At 55.5% G+C, this 19,734-nt stretch overlaps 9 protein-coding genes across 9 annotated transcripts; 5 read left to right on the forward strand and 4 right to left on the reverse strand.

Annotated features, from left to right (window-relative positions):
- Positions 1 to 599: 599 nt before the first annotated feature.
- Positions 600 to 1,091, forward strand: QC761_0062970 (uncharacterized protein; the record flags this gene model as incomplete). Its single annotated transcript, XM_062872603.1, has 2 exons — positions 600 to 677; positions 909 to 1,091. 2 exons carry the CDS (start codon positions 600 to 602, stop codon positions 1,089 to 1,091), a joined length of 261 nt encoding a protein of 86 aa, XP_062731944.1.
- Positions 1,092 to 1,425: 334 nt separating this feature from the next.
- On the forward strand, positions 1,426 to 5,608 carry QC761_402060 (uncharacterized protein; the record flags this gene model as incomplete). The annotated part of the gene is made up of 3 exons (XM_062878492.1): positions 1,426 to 2,685; positions 2,795 to 5,363; positions 5,421 to 5,608. 3 exons carry the CDS (start codon positions 1,426 to 1,428, stop codon positions 5,606 to 5,608), a joined length of 4,017 nt encoding a protein of 1,338 aa, XP_062731945.1.
- Positions 5,609 to 6,083: 475 nt separating this feature from the next.
- Positions 6,084 to 8,644, forward strand: GUF1 (Translation factor guf1 mitochondrial; the record flags this gene model as incomplete). Its single annotated transcript, XM_062878493.1, has 2 exons — positions 6,084 to 8,010; positions 8,068 to 8,644. The coding sequence occupies 2 exons, from the start codon at positions 6,084 to 6,086 to the stop codon at positions 8,277 to 8,279; spliced, it is 2,139 nt and encodes a 712-aa protein (XP_062731946.1). The 3' UTR covers positions 8,280 to 8,644.
- A 52-nt stretch (positions 8,645 to 8,696) lies between these two features.
- On the forward strand, positions 8,697 to 9,721 carry QC761_0063000 (uncharacterized protein). Its single transcript, XM_062872604.1, has 2 exons — positions 8,697 to 8,961; positions 9,015 to 9,721. Exons 1-2 carry the CDS (start codon positions 8,884 to 8,886, stop codon positions 9,465 to 9,467), a joined length of 531 nt encoding a protein of 176 aa, XP_062731947.1. The 5' UTR covers positions 8,697 to 8,883; the 3' UTR covers positions 9,468 to 9,721.
- Positions 9,722 to 10,608: 887 nt separating this feature from the next.
- QC761_402080 (uncharacterized protein) lies at positions 10,609 to 11,382 on the forward strand (the record flags this gene model as incomplete). Its single annotated transcript, XM_062878494.1, has 1 exon — positions 10,609 to 11,382. One exon carries the CDS (start codon positions 10,609 to 10,611, stop codon positions 11,380 to 11,382), a length of 774 nt encoding a protein of 257 aa, XP_062731948.1.
- Positions 11,383 to 11,627: 245 nt separating this feature from the next.
- QC761_402090 (uncharacterized protein) lies at positions 11,628 to 12,766 on the reverse strand (the record flags this gene model as incomplete). Its single annotated transcript, XM_062878495.1, has 2 exons — positions 11,628 to 12,594; positions 12,648 to 12,766. 2 exons carry the CDS (start codon positions 12,764 to 12,766, stop codon positions 11,628 to 11,630), a joined length of 1,086 nt encoding a protein of 361 aa, XP_062731949.1.
- A 425-nt stretch (positions 12,767 to 13,191) lies between these two features.
- Positions 13,192 to 15,351, reverse strand: QC761_402100 (uncharacterized protein; the record flags this gene model as incomplete). Its single annotated transcript, XM_062878496.1, has 2 exons — positions 13,192 to 13,945; positions 14,024 to 15,351. The coding sequence occupies 2 exons, from the start codon at positions 15,349 to 15,351 to the stop codon at positions 13,192 to 13,194; spliced, it is 2,082 nt and encodes a 693-aa protein (XP_062731950.1).
- A 934-nt stretch (positions 15,352 to 16,285) lies between these two features.
- On the reverse strand, positions 16,286 to 16,491 carry QC761_0063040 (uncharacterized protein; the record flags this gene model as incomplete). Its single annotated transcript, XM_062872605.1, is given in 2 exon segments — positions 16,286 to 16,302; positions 16,308 to 16,491. Coding segments are annotated over 2 exon segments (201 nt in total).
- Positions 16,492 to 16,550: 59 nt separating this feature from the next.
- QC761_0063050 (uncharacterized protein) lies at positions 16,551 to 19,504 on the reverse strand (the record flags this gene model as incomplete). Its single annotated transcript, XM_062872606.1, has 5 exons — positions 18,494 to 19,504; positions 18,295 to 18,426; positions 18,115 to 18,232; positions 17,883 to 18,045; positions 16,551 to 17,816 (listed from the first exon to the last, which is right to left on the reverse strand). Exons 1-5 carry the CDS (start codon positions 19,446 to 19,448, stop codon positions 16,551 to 16,553), a joined length of 2,634 nt encoding a protein of 877 aa, XP_062731952.1. The 5' UTR covers positions 19,449 to 19,504.
- Positions 19,505 to 19,734: the final 230 nt, after the last annotated feature.

Below are 19,734 nucleotides of genomic sequence, written 5' to 3' on the forward strand. Positions count from 1 at the left end.
GCGAGTAGCCGTGTCGGCACTGCATCATCTTGGATGGCGGCTGATGACGCCACAGCATCCAATATTGTCCTGCGGTGGAAGATGCCGAATGTCAGGCGCGAGCATGAGCATGAAACGAAATGTGTCTGGAGGTTTGTCGAGGGAGCGAGGGCAACTCGAGGGAAACAATGAAGCTGGGGACTTGTCTCATGGCGATGTCGAGAATGCGACGTTGGCGTGCCATCTGAACAATGTCTAACCAATGTTTCTTCAGCAAGCAACAAACGGCAAACTCGGTGATGATGTTGTTGTGAAAAGACCAGAAAAACCCCCTTTTCCAGAATGATAGCAGCGACGTACCGTGGGACCTCGAGACTATCAGGCTGAACGGTGAAACAATGGGGTCGGCCGTTAAGGCAACGGCGGGCGGTACCAAATCACACAACACGAACCGGACTTTGAGATGAGGGGCATTATCATTTGAAAAAAGTCTAGCCAATCACACGTCGCCGTGGACCCGGTGGGGCATGTTGCCGTGTGGGCTGCTGGCATCGTCCCTGCACCGTACCAACGCCCCTGCGTTGCTTTCTGGGAACCGCTTTTCAGTGGGAGGGCAGGCAATGGCGAGGCGCCGAGAGAGGCACAGAAGAGACAGAGACACAGGAAGAGCAGCAAGGCCAGGGGGGAGGCAGTCTCCGGTAATTGATTGATTCTCTCTGACTGGATTCGACAGAAAACAAATAGAATATTAAAAAGACAAAAGGGAACCGTCGCCCTGGGTCCTGGGTTGTTGCTGTGTTGGGCTGAGAAACGCCCGAGCGCCCCCCTCGTCACCCGCCCCAGTTTGTCTGTTCCAACATGACATCTCCAACATTGACATTTTGTTTTTCTTGATGGTTTATTTGCTGCTGCACACGAGAGAAACATAGCGTCATGTGTCAGGCAATTCCAACGTTCGTCCACCCACCACCACCTGCACCAACGACGACGACGACACCAGCGACACCATCGTGACCGTGACACCCGCCATCTTGTCCTTCCATACCATCCACATCAGAATTCAGAAAACAGAGGCAGAGTTAGCAGTTAGCAGAGTTACCCCTGGTAACTAACTGGCGCCGGCTCTGCAAGATTGGACGCTTATTTGGTCGGTGGGGAAATATCGATTGGAAAAGTCACGAATTGGGCTACCCCAGTGACCCCCAGCGCTCCCAGCGCTCCCAGCGCTCCCCAGCGCCCATCGCGTCGGCCACGCCCACCAACGGCAGCCCGAGGATCAATCATACCATACACATCCTCTCAGTGTTCCCCCCTGCGCGCGCTGCACACCACCACCCCCATTCGCTCGACGCCCAGTCGCACCCCAACCCGACTCTGTCTCGGCTTCCCCTGGGACGACTCCTTAGCTGCTTGGGAGTACAGAGAGAGTGAGAGAGCAGGCAGACCATGTCCCCATCGAACCCGTCCTCCTCCTCCTCCTCCCACCACCACTCCCACAAACAAAACGACTCGATCAACTCGCTCTCGTCGCTGTCGCCACGCACCCGGCTGGACAGCCGAGACCACCGATACAATAGCAGAGCCCCTGTCAATAGTAACAACCCTCCCCCCCAAGCCACACACAACAAGCGTCGCTCTTCCACCTACACCACCTTCCCTCCCGCCGCGTCGATCAAGCCGAACCCTCCACGAAGCTCTTCGCTTTTTCCTGGACCGGCAGCCACAGGATCAGGATCAGGGTCAGGATCACCAACTCGAGCAACAGCGCATGCGCCTCCCGTCTTCCGCGACGTCGTGTTCAATGACCCTCAGCCCACGGGCACCCCTGCCAGCAGAAACGAACCCCAAATATTCCACAAGAGGGGCCATTCTCGGTCGAGTAGCGCTGGACTGAGCGACGGGTTTCGCAACCTCAATCGGTGGTCAGCGTCCACAGCATCCAGTCGTGCATCGAACTTTGCCGGCTTCACCAAGCGGGTAAGCACCGAATTTCTCGGCGGTGCCTTTGGAAAGAGCAGGCCGTCGACAGCGGACGAGTCTCCACGCTCGGGAGCCACCCGCACTGCAAGCCGGCCCCGCAGCAACTCCCCCGTACCAGCGCCGATCCCGCCCTTGGAGACATTGCCGCCCATTCTGACCGGGCCGTCGCTGGAGGACGAGGTCTTTGAGTCTGATGTGCTGACACAGTCTTCTGTTGCGCCAATTGAACCGCCGCGACGACGCATTGCGAGACCGGCCGAAGAAATTGACCCTGACTGGGATGGTACACCGCAGCTTTCCGAGCAAGAGTCAGGATCGTCGCTGCAGCGGCTAGGGCCCGCGATCACGCTGCGCCCAGCTGATCCCATCACGCCGACCGATACTACCGTTATGACCATGCCCTACACACAGAATGGGCAGCCCAGGGGCCACTCGCGAAACCGCTCGACCGGGGCCAAGGGGAGCGTAGACACGAATGGGTCCTCGAGGAGTCGGGAGAAGGAGAGAGAAAGAGAGAAAGAAAGGGAGCGAGAGAGGGTGGGGAAGCCACCGTCCCAAAAGGCCATGCTGTCGAGAGCGTTGCAAAAGGCGAACACGGCTGTGCAGCTTGACAACGTCCAGAATTTTGAAGCTGCAAGACGGGCATACGCCGAGGCGTGTACCGTGCTCCAACAGGTGCTGATGCGAACGAATGGCGAGGAGGACAGGAGGAAGCTGGATGCCATCGTGAGTTTTGAAACCCCCAGTCGTGGACCCGTTTGACTCTTGAGCCGATGTCACGGGGCTTGCAGACAGCCAAACAGCAGTGCTCACACATGTACCCTTTGTCCGATAGCACCAAACCTACACAAACCGAATACAAGAGTTGGACGAACAGCTGGCCGACATTGAACCGGAGGGCAAGGAGCTACCTGAACGACCGGAGAGCTACGAATTCCACGAGCCCATATACCATGCGCAGGTCAACACCAGAGAGAGGGAGTACGAGAGAGAGCCGACGTCTGCAGTATCGAGACACGCGCCCAGACCAAGCTTCACTCCGCGGGCGCCACCGCCCAACTTATCCGTGGACACGTCGAGAGCCGGCCCCCAGAACGGCATGACAAGCTACCTTACCGAGCAGTATTCTCTGCAGTCTGCTTTTTCGAGAGCCAGGACTGGCAGCGGGACACCGGTCCATGGGCAATCACAAAATGGATTCATGCCACGTCCGCTGTCACCTTTGAGGCGACCGTTATCTCCAGCAAATCCCCCGCCTCCACCACCGGACAATGGGCACTCCGACCGCACACAACAACAGCCCGACTATCTCATGTCGGGCGCTCGTCTTGGCGCATATGATGCTCAGGTGGGCCACCAGAGAGTAAACAGCCACGAGTCAGTATCGTGGCTTGATCCAATCGATGAGTCCGAGGCTTCTAGTGTGTCCTCAGTCCATTCGAGAACATCATCCAAGATTGTTCGAAAACACATCCGAGCTGCGAGCGGAGACACGGAGGCCGAGTTTGATGCCGCGCTGGACGACGCCATCGAGGCCGCGTACAATGATGGCTACGAACCGGAACAAACATATCAAGGTCAAAACCAAGGGTGCGGGGAGGATGGTGGCAGGGCTGATGAGGAACGACGCCAAGCTGAGCTTGCGCAAAACAGAATAAGGGACGAGGAACGAGACGCCTTGGCGCTGGCCACGGAGCGAGAGCAGAGATTGCGACTGGAGATGCAACGGGAAGATGAGGAATATCGACGGCAGGAAGCGATAGGGGAGGAGTTTTGGGAGGATCACGAGGCCGAAGAAGAAGAACGCATGCTGGATGAGATGACCAGAGGGTACGCCTTGGACCAGTTTTCGTTTGACAATAACCGGACAGGGCCGCCGATACCACGAGAGTCGGATTCGAGCGGGCTGACGAGCCGGACGTGGCACAGCTCCATGGGATCAAACCCACCGCACACGGCCACCACCGTCATGACGCCCATCAGTGACAAGAACGCGGCGCTGCCTCGTCTGCCCGACCCGCTGCCGCCGCCCCCTTCTCACGCATTGCCGCCTCCGCCCCCGCAAACTGCTGGTTCTCAAGGCTCCAACCAGACGGTGCGAAACAGACGACTTTCGGGACAAAATGCAGCGCAGCTCAAGATCGAGACGTCGAAGCTTGCACCTCCGACCGGTCTTGCCACGGCTTCCTCTGCTGTTCCATCACAACCGAAGTCGGCCGGGAATTACATTGTTCAGCAACGGCAGGCTCTGTCAGCGGGACCCAGCCGTTTGATGGGTGCCTTTTCGTCAAGAGCCACACCGTCTCCCGGTCCCGCGGGGCCGGAAGATGACGATGCCCCGCCGTTGCCCCTTGGTTTCGTCCAGGAGCATGAAGCCTCTCGTTCTGCCTCGCCAGCCTTGACGCGCCCGACGCTACGAAGCAACTTCTCGTCGGCGAGCTTGAAGAGCATGAAGTCGCGCAATTTGTCCATTTCACACATGGACGATGGAGACATGTCGCCCGGGACACCCTCGAGCAACCAGTTCGGCATGGGGGGCTCCAGCACACGCCTACCTTCAATCCCAGCGCTCCCCGAGGCGTACAAGGACCGAGCCAACAGCACTGCTGCTGGGGGGATGCATCTGTTGGACAGCAACCTTCACAGCTTTGACGCGCCTGGGTCGCCGAACCCTTTGTTGCCCGATGCTCCTGTGGCGCTGGAGCCGTGTCCGAATGATACCCTGCTGAGACCGTTTTGGCTGATGAGGTGTCTGTATCAGACGCTGTGCCATCCGCGGGGAGGGTACGTGAGCAACAAGCTTTTCGTGCCGAGGGGTGTCTGGCAGATGAAGGGGGTCAAGCTGAAAAACGTGGAGGACAAGATTGCCAATTGTGATCTCTTGACGGCGGCGCTTCAGAAGCTGGCGAGGGTGGACACGTGCGATGCTGACTTGGTGCTGGAGGAGATGCAATCGCTGGAGAATGTGTTGGAGCAAGTCCAGGCTGCGCTGTCGAGGAAGCTGGGGAGTGAGGTTGGTGTTCAGGGGAGCGGGACCATGTTCAAGGACGCGAGCGGGATGGAGGCGGAGGCGGCGTCGATGCCTAGGTCGGGAAGCGTGGCCGGCAAAGGGAGCAGTTTTTCTTGGAGGAGGCTGAGGAGCAAGAACAGTTCGGCGAATCTGCCTGGGTTGGCGAGTTCGTATGGCGGGAAGGGGGGGAGTGGTGGTGGTGGGGCAGGGGCGAATGCTTCTACTGTTAGCCACGAGTCGACGGTAAAGGATGCGTTGTTGGCGAGCTTGCCCATGACGAGTCATCCCACGAGCAGGCCGGCGAAGAGGGATGTTGGGAATGTGTTGTTTACGGGGCCGAATGCGGGTTACATGAGCTCGTTGGCGAGATTGTTCGATGCTGCGCAGTCGATCGGTGAGTTTTCTTTTGGTCTCAGGGCATGGAAGATGGCTAATGATGATGTTTATACAGATCAGATTGCGCGACAGGTCGACGACCCCGGACTGCGTCACGCCGACAAGACGCAGGTTGGGCTTGAGCTCTGCACCCGGCATGCGGCCGAGTTTTTTGCGTTTTACATCTGCCGCTTTGTGCTGACCGACTTGACGATGCTGTTGGACAAGTTTGTGAAGAGGGGGGCTGAGTGGGTGCTTGTGTAGGAGGGCATTAGAACAATTGCATAGAGGAGGTTGTTTATAGGGAGGGTAGGGTATGGGAGGGAGGAGGGTCAGGTTACAATGAACAGGAGGAGGGATTGTCAGTCAGCCAGTCAGCCGGCGGACAAAGGGTCAGATCTAGAAAAAGACCTGTATATAATTTTATACCACTTCTTCTTGTCCCCTGGTGGGGAGTTTCTTTTTTCACGTTTTTTGAGCCTTCTGAACCCTGAATATGAGACCCTTGATTTGATGATAGACTAGTTGTGGCTGATAAGATAAGGGGAATTTGGAGAAATTTAGCGGGAGGGTCCATCTTGGCGCGCGCGCGTCGCTCCGGACCTTTTGACTTCAACACCATCCCACTATAACGACAGCGACGACAAGAACACGGCGCTTTCGACGATATCTGCTCGAAAGATTCCAATCTTTGCGGGTCAGGTTCAACAGTACCGAGAGAATCGACCAGAACAATTGAATGAGGTGCACATGCCCCGGTGGTCTCAGCAGCCGAATGCGAATGCGACCATGGCTGGTGCAGCGGCAATGTCTGTCGGCCTTGAGGCCAGCAGCTCTTGGAGGTAGCCTCTGCCTTCGAACTCTTTCTTTCCTCTCCCCAACGACGACGACGACGACGATCCGACCGATAACGACGAGAATATCCTCCCTTCCTCCATCTCGACAACCTCTCCTCCCCCCACCAATACCCCAACTCCGCCGGGCGGCATCCTCAACCCCCACAACCAAAGACGGCCCCCTAGAACGAAAATCTGCCTCCCTCGAGGAGCGGATCTCCAAAATCCCCATATCCCGCTATCGCAATTTCTGCATCGTCGCGCACATCGACCACGGGAAATCAACACTTTCCGACCGCCTGCTCGAACACACGGGCACCATCCTCCCCGGTCAAGACAACAAACAGGTCCTGGATAAACTCGATGTTGAGAGGGAAAGGGGGATAACGGTCAAGGCGCAGACGTGTACGATGATATGGAACTACCCCAAGGATGGCCAGGATTATTTGCTCCATCTAGTTGACACACCCGGGCATGTTGATTTCAGGGCGGAGGTTACGAGGAGTTATGCCAGCTGTGGGGGAGCGATCTTGCTCGTGGACGCCAGTCAGGGGGTTCAAGCCCAAACGGTGGCGAACTTTTACTTGGCGTTTGCCCAGGGGCTGAGTCTAGTGCCGGTGGTCAACAAAGTCGATCTGCCCACTGCTGATGTGGACAGGGCGTTGGGGCAGATGGAGGAGGTGTTTGAGTTGGATTGCAAGGATGCTGTGAAAGTCAGCGCGAAGACGGGGAAGGGGGTGGGGGATATCCTACCGGCTGTGGTGGAGAGGGTGAGGGCGCCCGAGGGGGATTTGGACAAGCCGCTGAGGATGTTGTTGGTGGATAGCTGGTATGACACCTTTCGGGGGGTGGTGCTTCTGGTGAGGGTGTTTGACGGGACGGTGAGGGCGGGGGATCGGCTGGTTAGTTTTGCGACGGGGAATGAGTATGTTGTTGGGGAGGTGGGCATACAGTATCCTGGGGCGGTGCCGCAGAGGTGCCTGAGGGCGGGACAGGTGGGGTATGTGTTTTTTAATCCGGGCATGAAGAGGATACAAGACGCAAAAATAGGGGATACGTTTACTGTCAAAGGGAAAGAAAAGGAGGTGGAGGCGTATCCTGGGTTTGAGGAGCCAAAGCCGATGGTTTTTGTGGCGGCTTTTCCGACGGATCAGGGGGATTACGAGAAGTTGAAGGATAGCATCGGGCAACTGGTGCTGAATGACAGGAGTATCACTCTGCAAAAGGACCATTCCGACGCGCTGGGGGCGGGGTGGAGGTTGGGGTTTTTGGGGAGCTTGCACTGTAGCGTTTTTCAGGACCGGTTGAGGGGGGAGTACGGGAGTGATATCATTATTACGGAGCCGGCGGTGCCGGTCAGGATTGTCTGGAGTGATGGGAAGGAGGAGATCATCACCAACCCGGCTGAGTTTCCGGATGGGGAGGATCACAGACTGAAAAGGGCGACGCTGTATGAGCCGGTTGTGGCGGCAACGATCACGCTGCCGGAGGAGTACTTGGGGCGGGTGATGGAGCTTTGTGAGAGCGTGAGGGGGGTGCAGAAGAGCGTCGAGTTTTTCAATGCTACGCAGGTCATTCTCAAGTATGAGTTGCCGACGGCGAGTTTGGTGGATGACCTGTTTGGCAAGTTGAAGGGGGCCACGAAGGGGTACGCGACGCTGGATTATGAGGATGCGGGGTGGAGGGAGAGCAACCTGGTGAAGCTGAACTTGCTTGTGAACAAGGAGCCTGTGGATGCAATCGCGAGGGTGGTGCACAACAGCCAGGTGGAGAGGTTGGGGAGGCAGTGGGTGACCAAGTTTAAGGAGCATGTTGACAGGCAGATGTTTGGTAGGTCTTGTTTTGTCTTTTTGGTTCCAGATGGAGTGCTAACAACAAAACTTGCAGAGGTCATCATCCAAGCCGCGGCAGGCAGGAGAGTCGTCGCCAGAGAGACGCTCAAACCCTTCAGAAAAGACGTCTTGGCTAAGCTGCACGCCAGCGACATTGGCCGAAGGAGAAAGCTGCTCGACAAGCAAAAGGCCGGTCGCAAGAGGTTACGAGCTGTGGGCAACGTCGTGATTGACCAGTCGGCGTTCCAGAAGTTCTTGACAAAGTGAGCTTTTGTGCACCCTGCATCATGAGAAATGTAACATATTGTGCATATTACCACATCGAACGAAAGGCACATGATTATGTTTATGTTATGCTTTTCGATTCATCCTCGGTGTCATCATAGTCGGGCAAGTCGTCTATGGCAATATCCTCTTCATGCTCCTTCTTTTCGGAAGGACCATTGTTTCCTTCTGTCCCTTACTCTGCTCACCCTCTTTTTCAGTCTCCCCATCGTTGTTAACCACCACCCCCTTTACCTCTCCCTCAGTCGCCCCAGGCGGGGAAATGTTTCTCACCCTCGCCTGGAGAACGCTCCCCAGCCGGGTTTATCCCGAACGTCACCCCCACTCCCCCTCCCACGGCGCCGCCTCGGTGGAGGGATCTGGGGTAGGGGGGGTCGAGCTGGGTGATGAGGAGGAGGGGGATGGTGAGGTTCAGGGCGTGGGTTGATTGGAGGTGGGTTAGGGTTAGGAGGGGGGCGCGGAGCATGGTTTGATATTGGGTTGATGGGTGAGATGGTATGGTGGGTGACAGGGGTGGCAGAAGAAAAGGGTAGGTAAGGGGCTGGGTGGAGGTGAGTACCTTAATCAGGCGAGGTTTCTGTATGACATGGCCGATATGAACGTGATCCATACCTACCTGGCAGTCACGACGGACGTTCCTGATCAATGTCAAGAGATGGCTAGTGTCCGTGCTGCTGCCTTGGGTTATATCCTTGCCAAGGGGCTAACCACGACCAGAAGGATGAGGAAGGCATCGCGAGATTGTTGTCTTCCCGACAACCCCCTCCTACCTACCTGATAAAACACATAAACGCGCTTGAAACGCTCGCTCTCCTTGATGTCTTATCACGATCAAAACATTTCTTACACCTTCACATTGCCCAAGATGGCCAGCCAACCGGAAGAAACCGCGGCTCCCCTTTCCTCCCCCCGCCCCCGCAAAATAACCCCCTCCCCCGCTCCAACCCGGACGACTGGCCCCTCTGGAACATCGACCTCCGGATGCTCGCCCTCGACGTCAACCTAACAGACTACCTCTCCGGCAACGACCCCGACAAAGGAGGAGATGGTCAACCGGTGGGAAGAACTCAAGTCACCGTTCGAGCATGGCGTGACTGGGCCCGAGGGGGTGGTGCCAGAGGATCTCCAGGAGAGGGTACAGCATTACCAGGCTCGGTACGTCTACCATGAGTTCAGGTGGCGTTTGGAAAAAGTACTGCAACAAGATTGGGGTGATGGGGTTGCAGGAGTGGGTTTTGGGGAATGTGGATGGTGATATTGAGGAGGGAGCTGGAGGGGGTGGTATAGGTTTTTGAAGGGCGTGTTTGAACCTGGAGATGATGAGAAGTTTGTTAATGGGGACGGGGTGTCACGGTTGGAAACTTAAATGTAAATCGAATGGCGTGTTTTATTGGATGCTTCTAATATCAATGAATACCTAGCAAGCATGTGAGAGTGTGGGACACGCTGGTGGTGGATGCCGGTGGACCCAGCTGGAACCCGAGGACCCTTGGTGCGTCATAGACGTGGGGTTTTAGCGTAGGAGGCCCCCTGTTTTCTCGGCAGCGGGTTTGACGTCGGAATGGCCATGATCGTCATCACTCCCATATGTACCAACACAACACTGCTTCTACCGGCCATGTCAGATCTTCACTTCTCTGAGGTTATATCTGCACATAAGCCCAAAAATGGCCGAATCCGGAAGAAGTTTCCCTGAGATGAAGAGGGCCGGGAGGCCAACCATCTCGCTCTCTTTCAGGCACACCACCCATGATAGGCCCAGGTGATGTGTGCTGGCGTAATCGCGCATCTGGGCCGGCCTATGAATGCCGGATCGTCCGAGTCACTGGGGCAAAAAGTGAAGTGCCAGTCTGCTGGTCGGCCCAACCCCGTGGTGCCGCTCAACGCCGATAAAATCGTGGCGGAGGCCTTTCCACCCCCATCATTTTTGCACTTGTCTGATCAAAGACACGAAAACACAGCGAATGGGAGTTAGCAAACACTGCCTGTCCTGCCACTCTTGTCAGCTGTCTTGTGCTCCTTTCACTGACTGTTTCCATTGCCCAGATGTGACCAGTTGTTTGACGTAACTCTGCAGGACCACAAAGCTGCCTCTTTTTTTGCCCGAGGTAGCTTTTGACTGAGGCCATTCACAGGGTGACAGGCGCATACCTACTACTTATTGCCACCTGCGAACCCACCCCCCCTACCTCTCTTGGTTTACTTTTCTCCCTTTTCTCCACAAGCGCCAACGCATCATACCTTACACATATTCAAGAACCTTTTACTTGGTATATATAAACAACCAACACAGTCACCTTCCCGTCAAACCATGCCCCGACGTCGTGACTTTCCCCAACGAGAAGAGAATCCCAACCGCCGTATCGACGCCTGGGACGACGGTTTTGCTCCTCCTCATCAAATGCCCCGCCAACGCTCGCCCTCCCCCCGTCGCTCGCGACCCTCAAACCGCTACCCTCCCCGAACAAGACAATTCACCCCCTCACCACCCCCCTACAATGACGACTACCACCACTCCCCCCGCCCTCACACCGGCGGTGGTGGCGCAAACCAAGATTACTTCCACGACCACCCCCTCAACAACAGCAACCCTAACCCTGACCACCACCGCGGCCGAACATCACACGGTCAACAACAACGGCCGCCGTTGACGAGGTCAAAGTCGACTTCGGCAAAAGAGTTCTTGGTGACAGGGTTGGAAAAGGTGCAGCATATGAGCCCGAGGTGGCAAAAGGCTGCGCAGGCCGCGGTGCAGGCGGGGGGGTTGGCGGCGTTTCAGGCGAGGAAGCAGCCGGGGGATTGGGTTGGGGCTAAGGGGGTCAAGGTTGCCACCGCGGCTTTTACGGCTGGGTTGGCGAGCAGTAAGATGCATAAGGAGAGGGGACGGGATAGGGAGTATGAGAGGGATAGGAGTTATGAGAGGGATAGGAGCCGGGATAGGAGCCGGGGGAGGGATCGGGACAGGGAGAGGAACAGGCCGACGGGGGGCCAGAGGAGGGGGAGTAACCTGGATGCTATTGGGAATATGGTTGGGGGGTTTGTGGCTGAGCAGTTTGCGAAGAGGGCGCAGAAGGATAGAAGGTAGAGAAGACGGTGGGTGAATGACGTGGGATGGGCGTTTTGGGACACAAAGGCATGTGATGATGGAATTGATAATGGGACGCATGGTAATGGACACGACAGATTGGCTTGACGGGCATGGCAACCGGTGTAAACAAATGCATGGGACGCGTATCGGGCATTTTCAATAGCCATGACATTTCTTCGAACATTTATTCAGCTCAAATTCACCTTAACCGCATCATCCTGAGGTTCAAAGTGACAACCCCATCAATCCCTCACAACCACCCCCCCAGGCATCTCCCCCAACCACCCATCCACCCCCTCCACCACCCTCCTCTCCCCAAAACACCCATTCGCCCTTTCGATCGTCTGCACTGGCAACCCGCAAATCTGATCCCCGGAGCAATCCACCCTGTCAAACGTCGTCTGCAGACTATCCCCCCTCCACCCAAATACGTAATCCCCATGATGTCCATACCCAACCCCATCCCCAAAACTCCACAAAAATGGCTGTTTCCCTTGTTCTTCCGGCCAGAGATCGGGATCGTTGAAAAGGGTGGTGTCCCATCGTGTCTCGAGCATGATTTGCGGTATCATCACCGGATGGGAAGCCGGACATTTCCCCCCTTGGGTGTACCCTACCGTGCCGCCCTCTGCAAAGGAGACATGGGATTGGTGGTCGGTGCTGTCGAGGTTTTTGCCGTCCCAGCAGGAGGGGAAGGGGAGGGTGGTTAGGATTCCGGAGGGGCAGGGGTGGGGTGGGAAGGAAGAGGTGAGGTTGGTGAAGCGGGTTCCTTCGGTTTCGAGGCAGGTGTAGGTTATGCCGTCGTAGAGAGCCGTGGGTTTGTGTTCTGGTCGAGGATGTCCGGATTCGTTGACGGGGTGGACGCGGTCGGGGTGGCCTACTCGCATGCGGAAGCCCGGGGCAAAGGCTTTGATAGTGCCGGGTTTGGGGTTGACGAATTGGGGAAAGTAGTAGATTGTCATGCCGCCTTCACGGGCGGACTCGTGGAAGAGGGAGCCAAGTTGGGGGACGCGGTGGTAGGTGTTGTTGCGGGCGCGGAAGTACATGATGGCGGTCCAGTAGTTGGAGAAGTCGTCTGTGAAGGTGCAGGTGGTGCAGGTGGAGAGGGTGGCTGGGTCGTGGGTGAGGGGGTCCATGGTGGTGTTGAAGGAGTTGCCTCCGACGATTTGATGGATGTGGGGGGTGCCGAGGACGCCGGGGTTGACGAGACTTTTGGAGGTCAGAGCAGTATCGTTTTGGAGGCTAGGGGAAATGTGTCTTACGGATCGATGCGGTCTCTGACCAGCTGGGAACACGACATCTTGAGGGATGCTGGGCGGTATTCCCTCCGAGCCGTGGCCAGCCCGACCATGGCAAGAAAATCGACGTATTTCATCCTCATCTGTCCGCTAGGGAAGTCGGTGCGATCTTTCGGGTTAGGTATCTTGGAGCTTTCAGGCCCAGTGGTGAGGTATGCTCAAGTGCGCAAAATAGTTATATTTTTGTTGTAAAGATCAGGTGGACTCCGCGGAAGGTGGCAACCGTGATCATCCCGTCTGCAAGTCCTATAACTATCAACAAATCCGGCAGGGTATTGATCAATCTCAGCATGATGTTGGTGCTGGTGGTAGAAGGATTTAGCCAGTACTGCTTGTCCCTGCACTACAACCACACCATAGAACAGGTCTCAATATGCCGTTGTTTCGCAATCATGACGATTGGCATACAGTCATAAGCTGCCGGAGGACCAGATACATCGTGTTGTTGCCGCACCCTCAATTGTCACACAGATGAATTCTTTACTAGGTGCCGATCGAATGCTCATTCTCAGCTATCCCATAGCCCCACGTTTTCTACAGTGCTCTCCTCTTCCAGCAGCTTCAACCGAAGATTCAGCATGGTAACCGGATTGACGCAGACAGTATCGTCCTCCTCCTCCTCCAACTCGAGATTCACTTCGACTCGCACCTTCTTCCCAGTAGAGGGAACCCGATAATGCCATCCGGGTGAAGAGGTGGCCGGTCCGTTGATTTGGAAGATTCCCCGCTTATCAAAGACCGTCCCTCCGCCGTTGGAACTCGGAATTTGACTCTGGTCCACCGCGCATGTTTCCACCACAGTTGCCGTACCACTCAGCCGCCCATCCAATACACTCATCATGACTGCTTCGGCCTTACGGCAACTTTCAAACTCAAGCCTATCCAGCTGATACTCCAGCAACACTCTGAAGCCAGGATCCAGGTCTTCCAAACTTGCCAGAATGATGGAGGGCCTTTTGATATTCCAGCGAATACATCCCACAAACAAATTGATAGGAATGCAGGTGGTGGGAGTATCGGCCAACTGCCCTTGGACAAAGAAGCCACACCAAGACTTGCTTGTCTTGTTGGTGCCGAAAAAGACGTTGTCGTGGATGTCCCAATGTGTTCGAGGTATGGCTCGACACTCGTTGACGATCAAGGATGGATCCAGCCGCAGTCTCACCGCGCCATGTCTATTTCCAACGACAGGATCGCAGCCCTTACTGAATGGAAACACTGTCTCGTATTTGGTCACCAATGTTGCAGTCTCCACAAGGGTCCTGTGTATGTCTTTCCACGGCTCGCTGGTGAGTGCCCGTCCAAAGTAAGCCAGCTTCCAGGGTTTGTATCTCACATACCGGCCACCGGATATCTTACGAATCATCACACCAACAGATTCGCCCTTTAAAGAGCTAAAAGCTTCCAGGATACACTTGTTCCCATCGTCTTGGCCGACCTTGCTGACGAGATATACCAGACTGACAACCATCTTGATGCCCCTCGGCCCGATGCTTAAATCGCGGTAGATAGAGTCAGTCACACTGACCTCGAGATTCCTCGCGCATTCAAACGACCGCGGAGACTTTGCAAGAATAGCCGACCAAGGATGCGGCTTGCTTGCTGCCTTGATACGACACTCGTTGCCGCCCCTGTCGTTTCCGGTACAGTCCTTCCGCTCATCTTCGCCCTCGGTCCATATGAAAATACTCCGATCCGCCGTCGACTCCAAAATAACCTTTTGCAGCCGCTGAAACGCACCCATTCCCTCCCCATACAACAACGACATCCTCACGTCAAAGATCCCAAGCAGACAGTACGCCGTGTCCTCCTCCTTTGTCGTTACCCTCTTCGAAGCCCAGCTCATGCGTCTAGCAACAGCATAATCACCACACGTTGTCTCCCCCTTCAACAGCTCCTCCGGTATGCCCGTGATTTCCGACAGCAACCCACTCAAGCTGGCCTTTGTGCCGCGCTCATTCCATTCCCTGTCAAAGAAGATGACGTGTTTGGGCGCGATCAGCTCCTGGAGGGTCCAGCCCCTGGTAAACCACCTGCATTTGGGGAGGGCTTTTCCCAAGTCACCCCCAGCAGGCTCCAAGTCGCAGAGGTAGACGAAGCAGACCTTTGCTTTGGCATAGTAATCATACATGGAATTGATCGACTTGGTGAGCTCGGCGGAGGAGCTCTTGTCGATACAGCAGGTGTCCACCCACGCGTAACGGACATTATGATCGAAACGGGCCTTGATGCACGTCTGCAGAATCTTGGAATAGCCCGGCTGCTTCTTCTTGACGAGCTGACAGGTGTCTTGTTTGTCCTGGGTTGAAACGAAATAGAGGTGAAAGGCCAGATAGCAGGAGACCAGCATCAGGGATAGCACCAGCAGACATGTCGTCAGAAAAGCTAGGTAGAGTGGGACTTCACCGACCGTGTAGGAGAGGAGTGACCATAAGCTGGCGGCGAATAGTATCGGTATGGTGATTATGAGCTGTCTCAGCCGCCGTGAGGAAGCAGCATGGCGGTGAAACAGCGGCAACTGTTGTAGAGAAACTTCGGTAGAGTCATCCCAGGTGTGAGAGAGGATGGCGTAATCAGGAATGTCGGGACTGCAGTCATTGAAGTTGACGACTTTTAGCTGAGGAGGTTGCGTGTTCCTGGCTTCGGGACCAACAGTGAGAAGGCGCATTGTGGTACTCACGTGAAACGTGGGCGGAGCAAAGGAGTATAATCTAGACTTTCAGGGTGTGGTGTTGTTGACAAGTTTGTGAAACCTGGGGGACATGAAGCGCGCAAAAAAGGCGCCAGTTATCAACCCCTCATCAGGCTGACTCCCAACTCTCGTTTACCTACAAATAAACTCTCCTCACTAGCTGCCCAGGAACTTAACAGCAGGTGAATATTGGTCGGGCAAAAACAGCCATGCGTTATCGATCAAAGCCTGACGACAAAACTGGCTAGTAGCAATCTAAATGCAGATAAACGAACAGAGTAACTGCAGATGGGCTCACGCAAGGCACCGGCAGCCAAGCACGCAGCCACACCACCTCGGTTGGTGTGGCTTTCCGAGAGGCAGATATCTCAGCTGAAAGATGTGAATTGATTCGAAAGGGTTAGGGTCAACAATATGCCCCTTTACAACCCCTATTTCACCTAGGGGACGCCGCCCCACCCCTGGGTGGCCAACACGCCAACCTCGCAAACCACCTCGCGATCCTATCTCTACGTCTACGTCTAGCTGCACAAATCAAATCTCAATACATAAACACATCAAAAAAAAACGAGAAAAATAAACCCAGAAACCCCTCCACAACCAAAACCACCCACCAAAACTCAGGGAATAATCCAGGGCGTCCGCTTACATACCATGATTTTCATCATCCGTCCCCCCCATCTGAACATCACCCCCCTCCGCCGCCCCCCTCACACCAGCACCCCCCCCCTGCGCCCTCGCCAACGCCGACGCCGCTCCCCCCGCCGGGCCAGCCTGCGTCTGGTTTTGCTGCTGAACCTGCTGCTGAACCTGCTGCTCCATCTGTTGCAAAGCAAAAACCCGCCTAGTAAGCGTATCCCTCGCCTCCTGAAGCTGGGAGTTCCCCCCCTGTCCCTGGTTCTGTATAGGATTAGCCCTCCTCCCCTCCTCACCATTATCCTCCGCCTTCCTCTTCTCTCCCGCCGCCACAGGCGGCGGAGGAGCATTAGGATCAGGGAGGTCACGTCCAGGAGGATGACCGCGGAAGTTCTGCGCAATATCAGCCGCGTTGGCGTCGGCAGCTTGCTGCACCGGATCGGGTGGCTGCGCAGCGATGATGTTGTCTATATCCGCCATTTCCTGTTGGTTGAGGGGGTTTTCCTGCACGGCTCGGATCTGCTGCTTTGGCGGGAGGACTATATTGTTTTTTTGCGCATTGCTTCCAGCTTGTCTAGTTCCGCTTGGCTTTGCCAGGGCGTGAACGGGTCGTCCTGAGATCTGAGATTGGGCGGGCCGACAAAGTTGTCGTGGTTGTTGCCTACGGGCACCATCCCAGGACAGGGATCGAGACCGACTACCTGCCCGATCATGAGGCCGTGGTGCCAGTGTGGTCCGTACACCTGCAGCTGTAGCTTACGGATCCGTTTCCTGATCGGGGTCTGAGGGAAGGGGATAGAGATAGGTTGCGCTCGGGCTTGAAGCGTCATGTTGGTGATCTCGGCGGGGCTGAGAAACTGCCCGTTTTGGGATAGCCGTTGGATTTGACCTTGGACCCAGCGGTTGATCTTTTCGGGTTGCTCGCGGACAAACGTGTTGAATTCCATCTTGCGGAAGTTTTCGATTGCTATTTGGATGTTGCGGACGTAGGGGCCGCGGTCGGCGGGTTTTAAAGAGATGAACGGGTGGGCTTGGTGGATGGCGTTTGCCTGCGCCGTCCAGTCGGCCCAGGCCCTTCCCTGCTTGTCTGCCGGTCTGAGGAGCTGGTGCATCTGGAACTGGGCTTCCCAGGCCCTGAGCTTGACCGCGGCCTTGTAACACTTCTCGATGTGCTCTTCCATGTCACGGCGCTTGCACCACACGTTGAAGTAGTTGGTGTACTCTTCTTGACCCATGGCTCTGACGTGGGCTTGTAAATTCGCTTGTCGGGTGTTCAACCATTGCATGAAGAGCCTTTGACGCTGGTGCTGTCTCCTCATCGCCCTCCTCCTCTCCAACACTGCGGGAAGTTCAGGCGGTGAAGGCATATCGGCGGGGTCTGGGTTCAGTACGGGCGGCTCCAGAATTGCCTCCTTGATCCAGGACTCCAGTTGAACATCTGTCCACGGGACCTGAGCCTTCCAGTCATCTTTCTCCCAGCCTCTAGGCCAGTCGCGGTTGTCGTGGTCGCCGATTTCATCTCCATCAGTCCTGTATCTCTCGCACTCGGTGTCCGCGTCCTCTAACAACTCCCTCCAGTTTGGGCGGTGATCCGGGTTTTCCATCAGACAACGTACCAGTACTGATTTCAAGTGGCCATCAATGTGTTGTTCTAGGCCATATATGTAAGCCCCGTACGACCAATGCTCTTCCAGCGGCTCGTCGTTGCCATCTTCGTCAACACCGGTCATGCTCGGCGTCCAAGGCACTTTTGTTGGATGGGGCGGCATCTGGGGATAGTCTCCCGACATGATGCACACCAGCGACTGATTGGTTGGCAAGGGGTTAGTCATCGGTGTATTCAGGGAAACGGGCAGTGTGAAGTGACGTACCTGGGCAGCCTGGAAAAGGTTTGACTTCCAGGTGAATTTTCCTGCGGCCACCCGAGTGTCCAGTTCACCCGGCAGTTGGGGAACGTAGTCCCATTCTTCGGTAAACTGCTCTGGCATATAAAACATGGACTTCCCATACATTCTGTACTTCCACATTGCTTTCCTGTGACAAAAAGTAAGCTAATCTGTGCAGTCAACGCAGCATGTACCTTGGGTTCCAGGATTGTCTTACGGGTTCTCGAATTGTTCGTCATCCATGGTTGTCGAACAACCAAAGTCCGACATCTTGAGAACAGGGACGGTGGGGTGGTTGTCATCTTCATGGCCGTCAAAAATGTCACCGACCATATCTAAAAGTAAACCGGTCAGCACACGCGCATTAGTTTCCGACAAAACCTGAGATGCAGCTCACAGTTGGATGGATCAATATCAAAGTGGACATTGTTTTCGCCCGGGAGAGTCATGTCAGCCCAGTCTATAAGGCCATCATCGTCATAGGGGTATAGATCGGGGGGGTACTCAAACTCGAGCAATCCCCTCAGCACTTGACACATCTCGTTAGCTGTCACGACACTAAAATTACCGGAGTAGAAAGCACGCCTCGAACCTACTGCATTTCCACATTTCCCACAGGAACCTATTAGGGGCTGTCAGTTTCCTATGCTGCAAGCTGGATATCACCTGTGCCAGACTGCCATGGCTAAGATATTCCAGCAGAATCACCTGCGGCGCCTGCTGGACGGGATGTGTCCCGGGCAGCGGCGAACCCGGAACAGGAGGTATGGCGCCTGGCTTGAGGTACTCGTTCAAGTCTTCCAGCTGGACAATATGCGTGGCGTCCCTGAACTTGTCTTGGAAATTCGTCTCCCTGATCATGTTTTCGTTCCTACCCCTCAGGGACGTCTTGACGACGATCTCGTTCTCACGACCCTCGCCATCGTGATGCCGGAACAGGCACGCCAGCCCGTTCCCGCCCCATCCGAGCACGGATACGTAGGTAAGGTTGTAGTAGGTTTGGAGGTAATCTTTCATCACCTGCCGAGCAGTCACCGCTTCCGCATTCTCGAGGAACTCCAGCGCCGTGTTTCCCGGCTGGAAGGCACCGCCAAAAATTTTCTCAAAAGGCTTACGCCAGAGGATGTTCGGGTAAAGGGTGGAAGGCTTCGGGCCTGTGTACGTGGCTGGCCAGGAAATGGTTGGGGGCATGTCCTTTGCATAGGCTGGAAGGTCAATTTCGTTCAAGGAGACCCGATGACCCGTCTCTCGGAACTGCTGAAATCCAAAGCGACACAGCCGTTTTGTATCCTCCTTTACTGGCCCCCCTCTATATCTCTGGTACATGTGCCCTGCTGGTATCGGCCTGCCGATGCCGTTTGTTATCCATACGGGTGGCCGACCACCCGGGTACAGTATGGGCGGGTGTTGCTGTGCCATTTGTACCTGCAGTGCATACTGTGTCTGTTGTCCCTGTTGCGCCGGTTGTGCCTGTTGTGCCTGTCGTGCCTGTCGTGCCTGCTGCTGCGCCCATAGTTGTGCTCCGAAATTATCTTGAGCTTCTTGGTCCATTTTGTGGTGTTGTGGCTGCAGCCTCGATATACACCTGAAATCCTTTACTATCCGCGATGGGTCACTTTCGTCTGCACAAGCAAGTAGTAAAATTTGTTATGATAGACTTTCTCGATATATATATCCCAAGCACTCAGTACAAAGAAGCACCTTGTGCAAAGACCGCCACCCCTTGCTGCGCGATGCATCCGGAAATTCACACAAAGGATTCTAGACGAGGTACCCATTGTTTTGTCGACAGGTTCTTTTCATTTGTACCACACTCCATAGACTAACAGAGTTCAAG

Source organism: Podospora bellae-mahoneyi, chromosome 4 (genome assembly GCF_035222275.1).
Source record: "Podospora bellae-mahoneyi strain CBS 112042 chromosome 4, whole genome shotgun sequence".
Classification (NCBI taxonomy): Eukaryota; Fungi; Ascomycota; class Sordariomycetes; order Sordariales; family Podosporaceae; genus Podospora; species Podospora bellae-mahoneyi.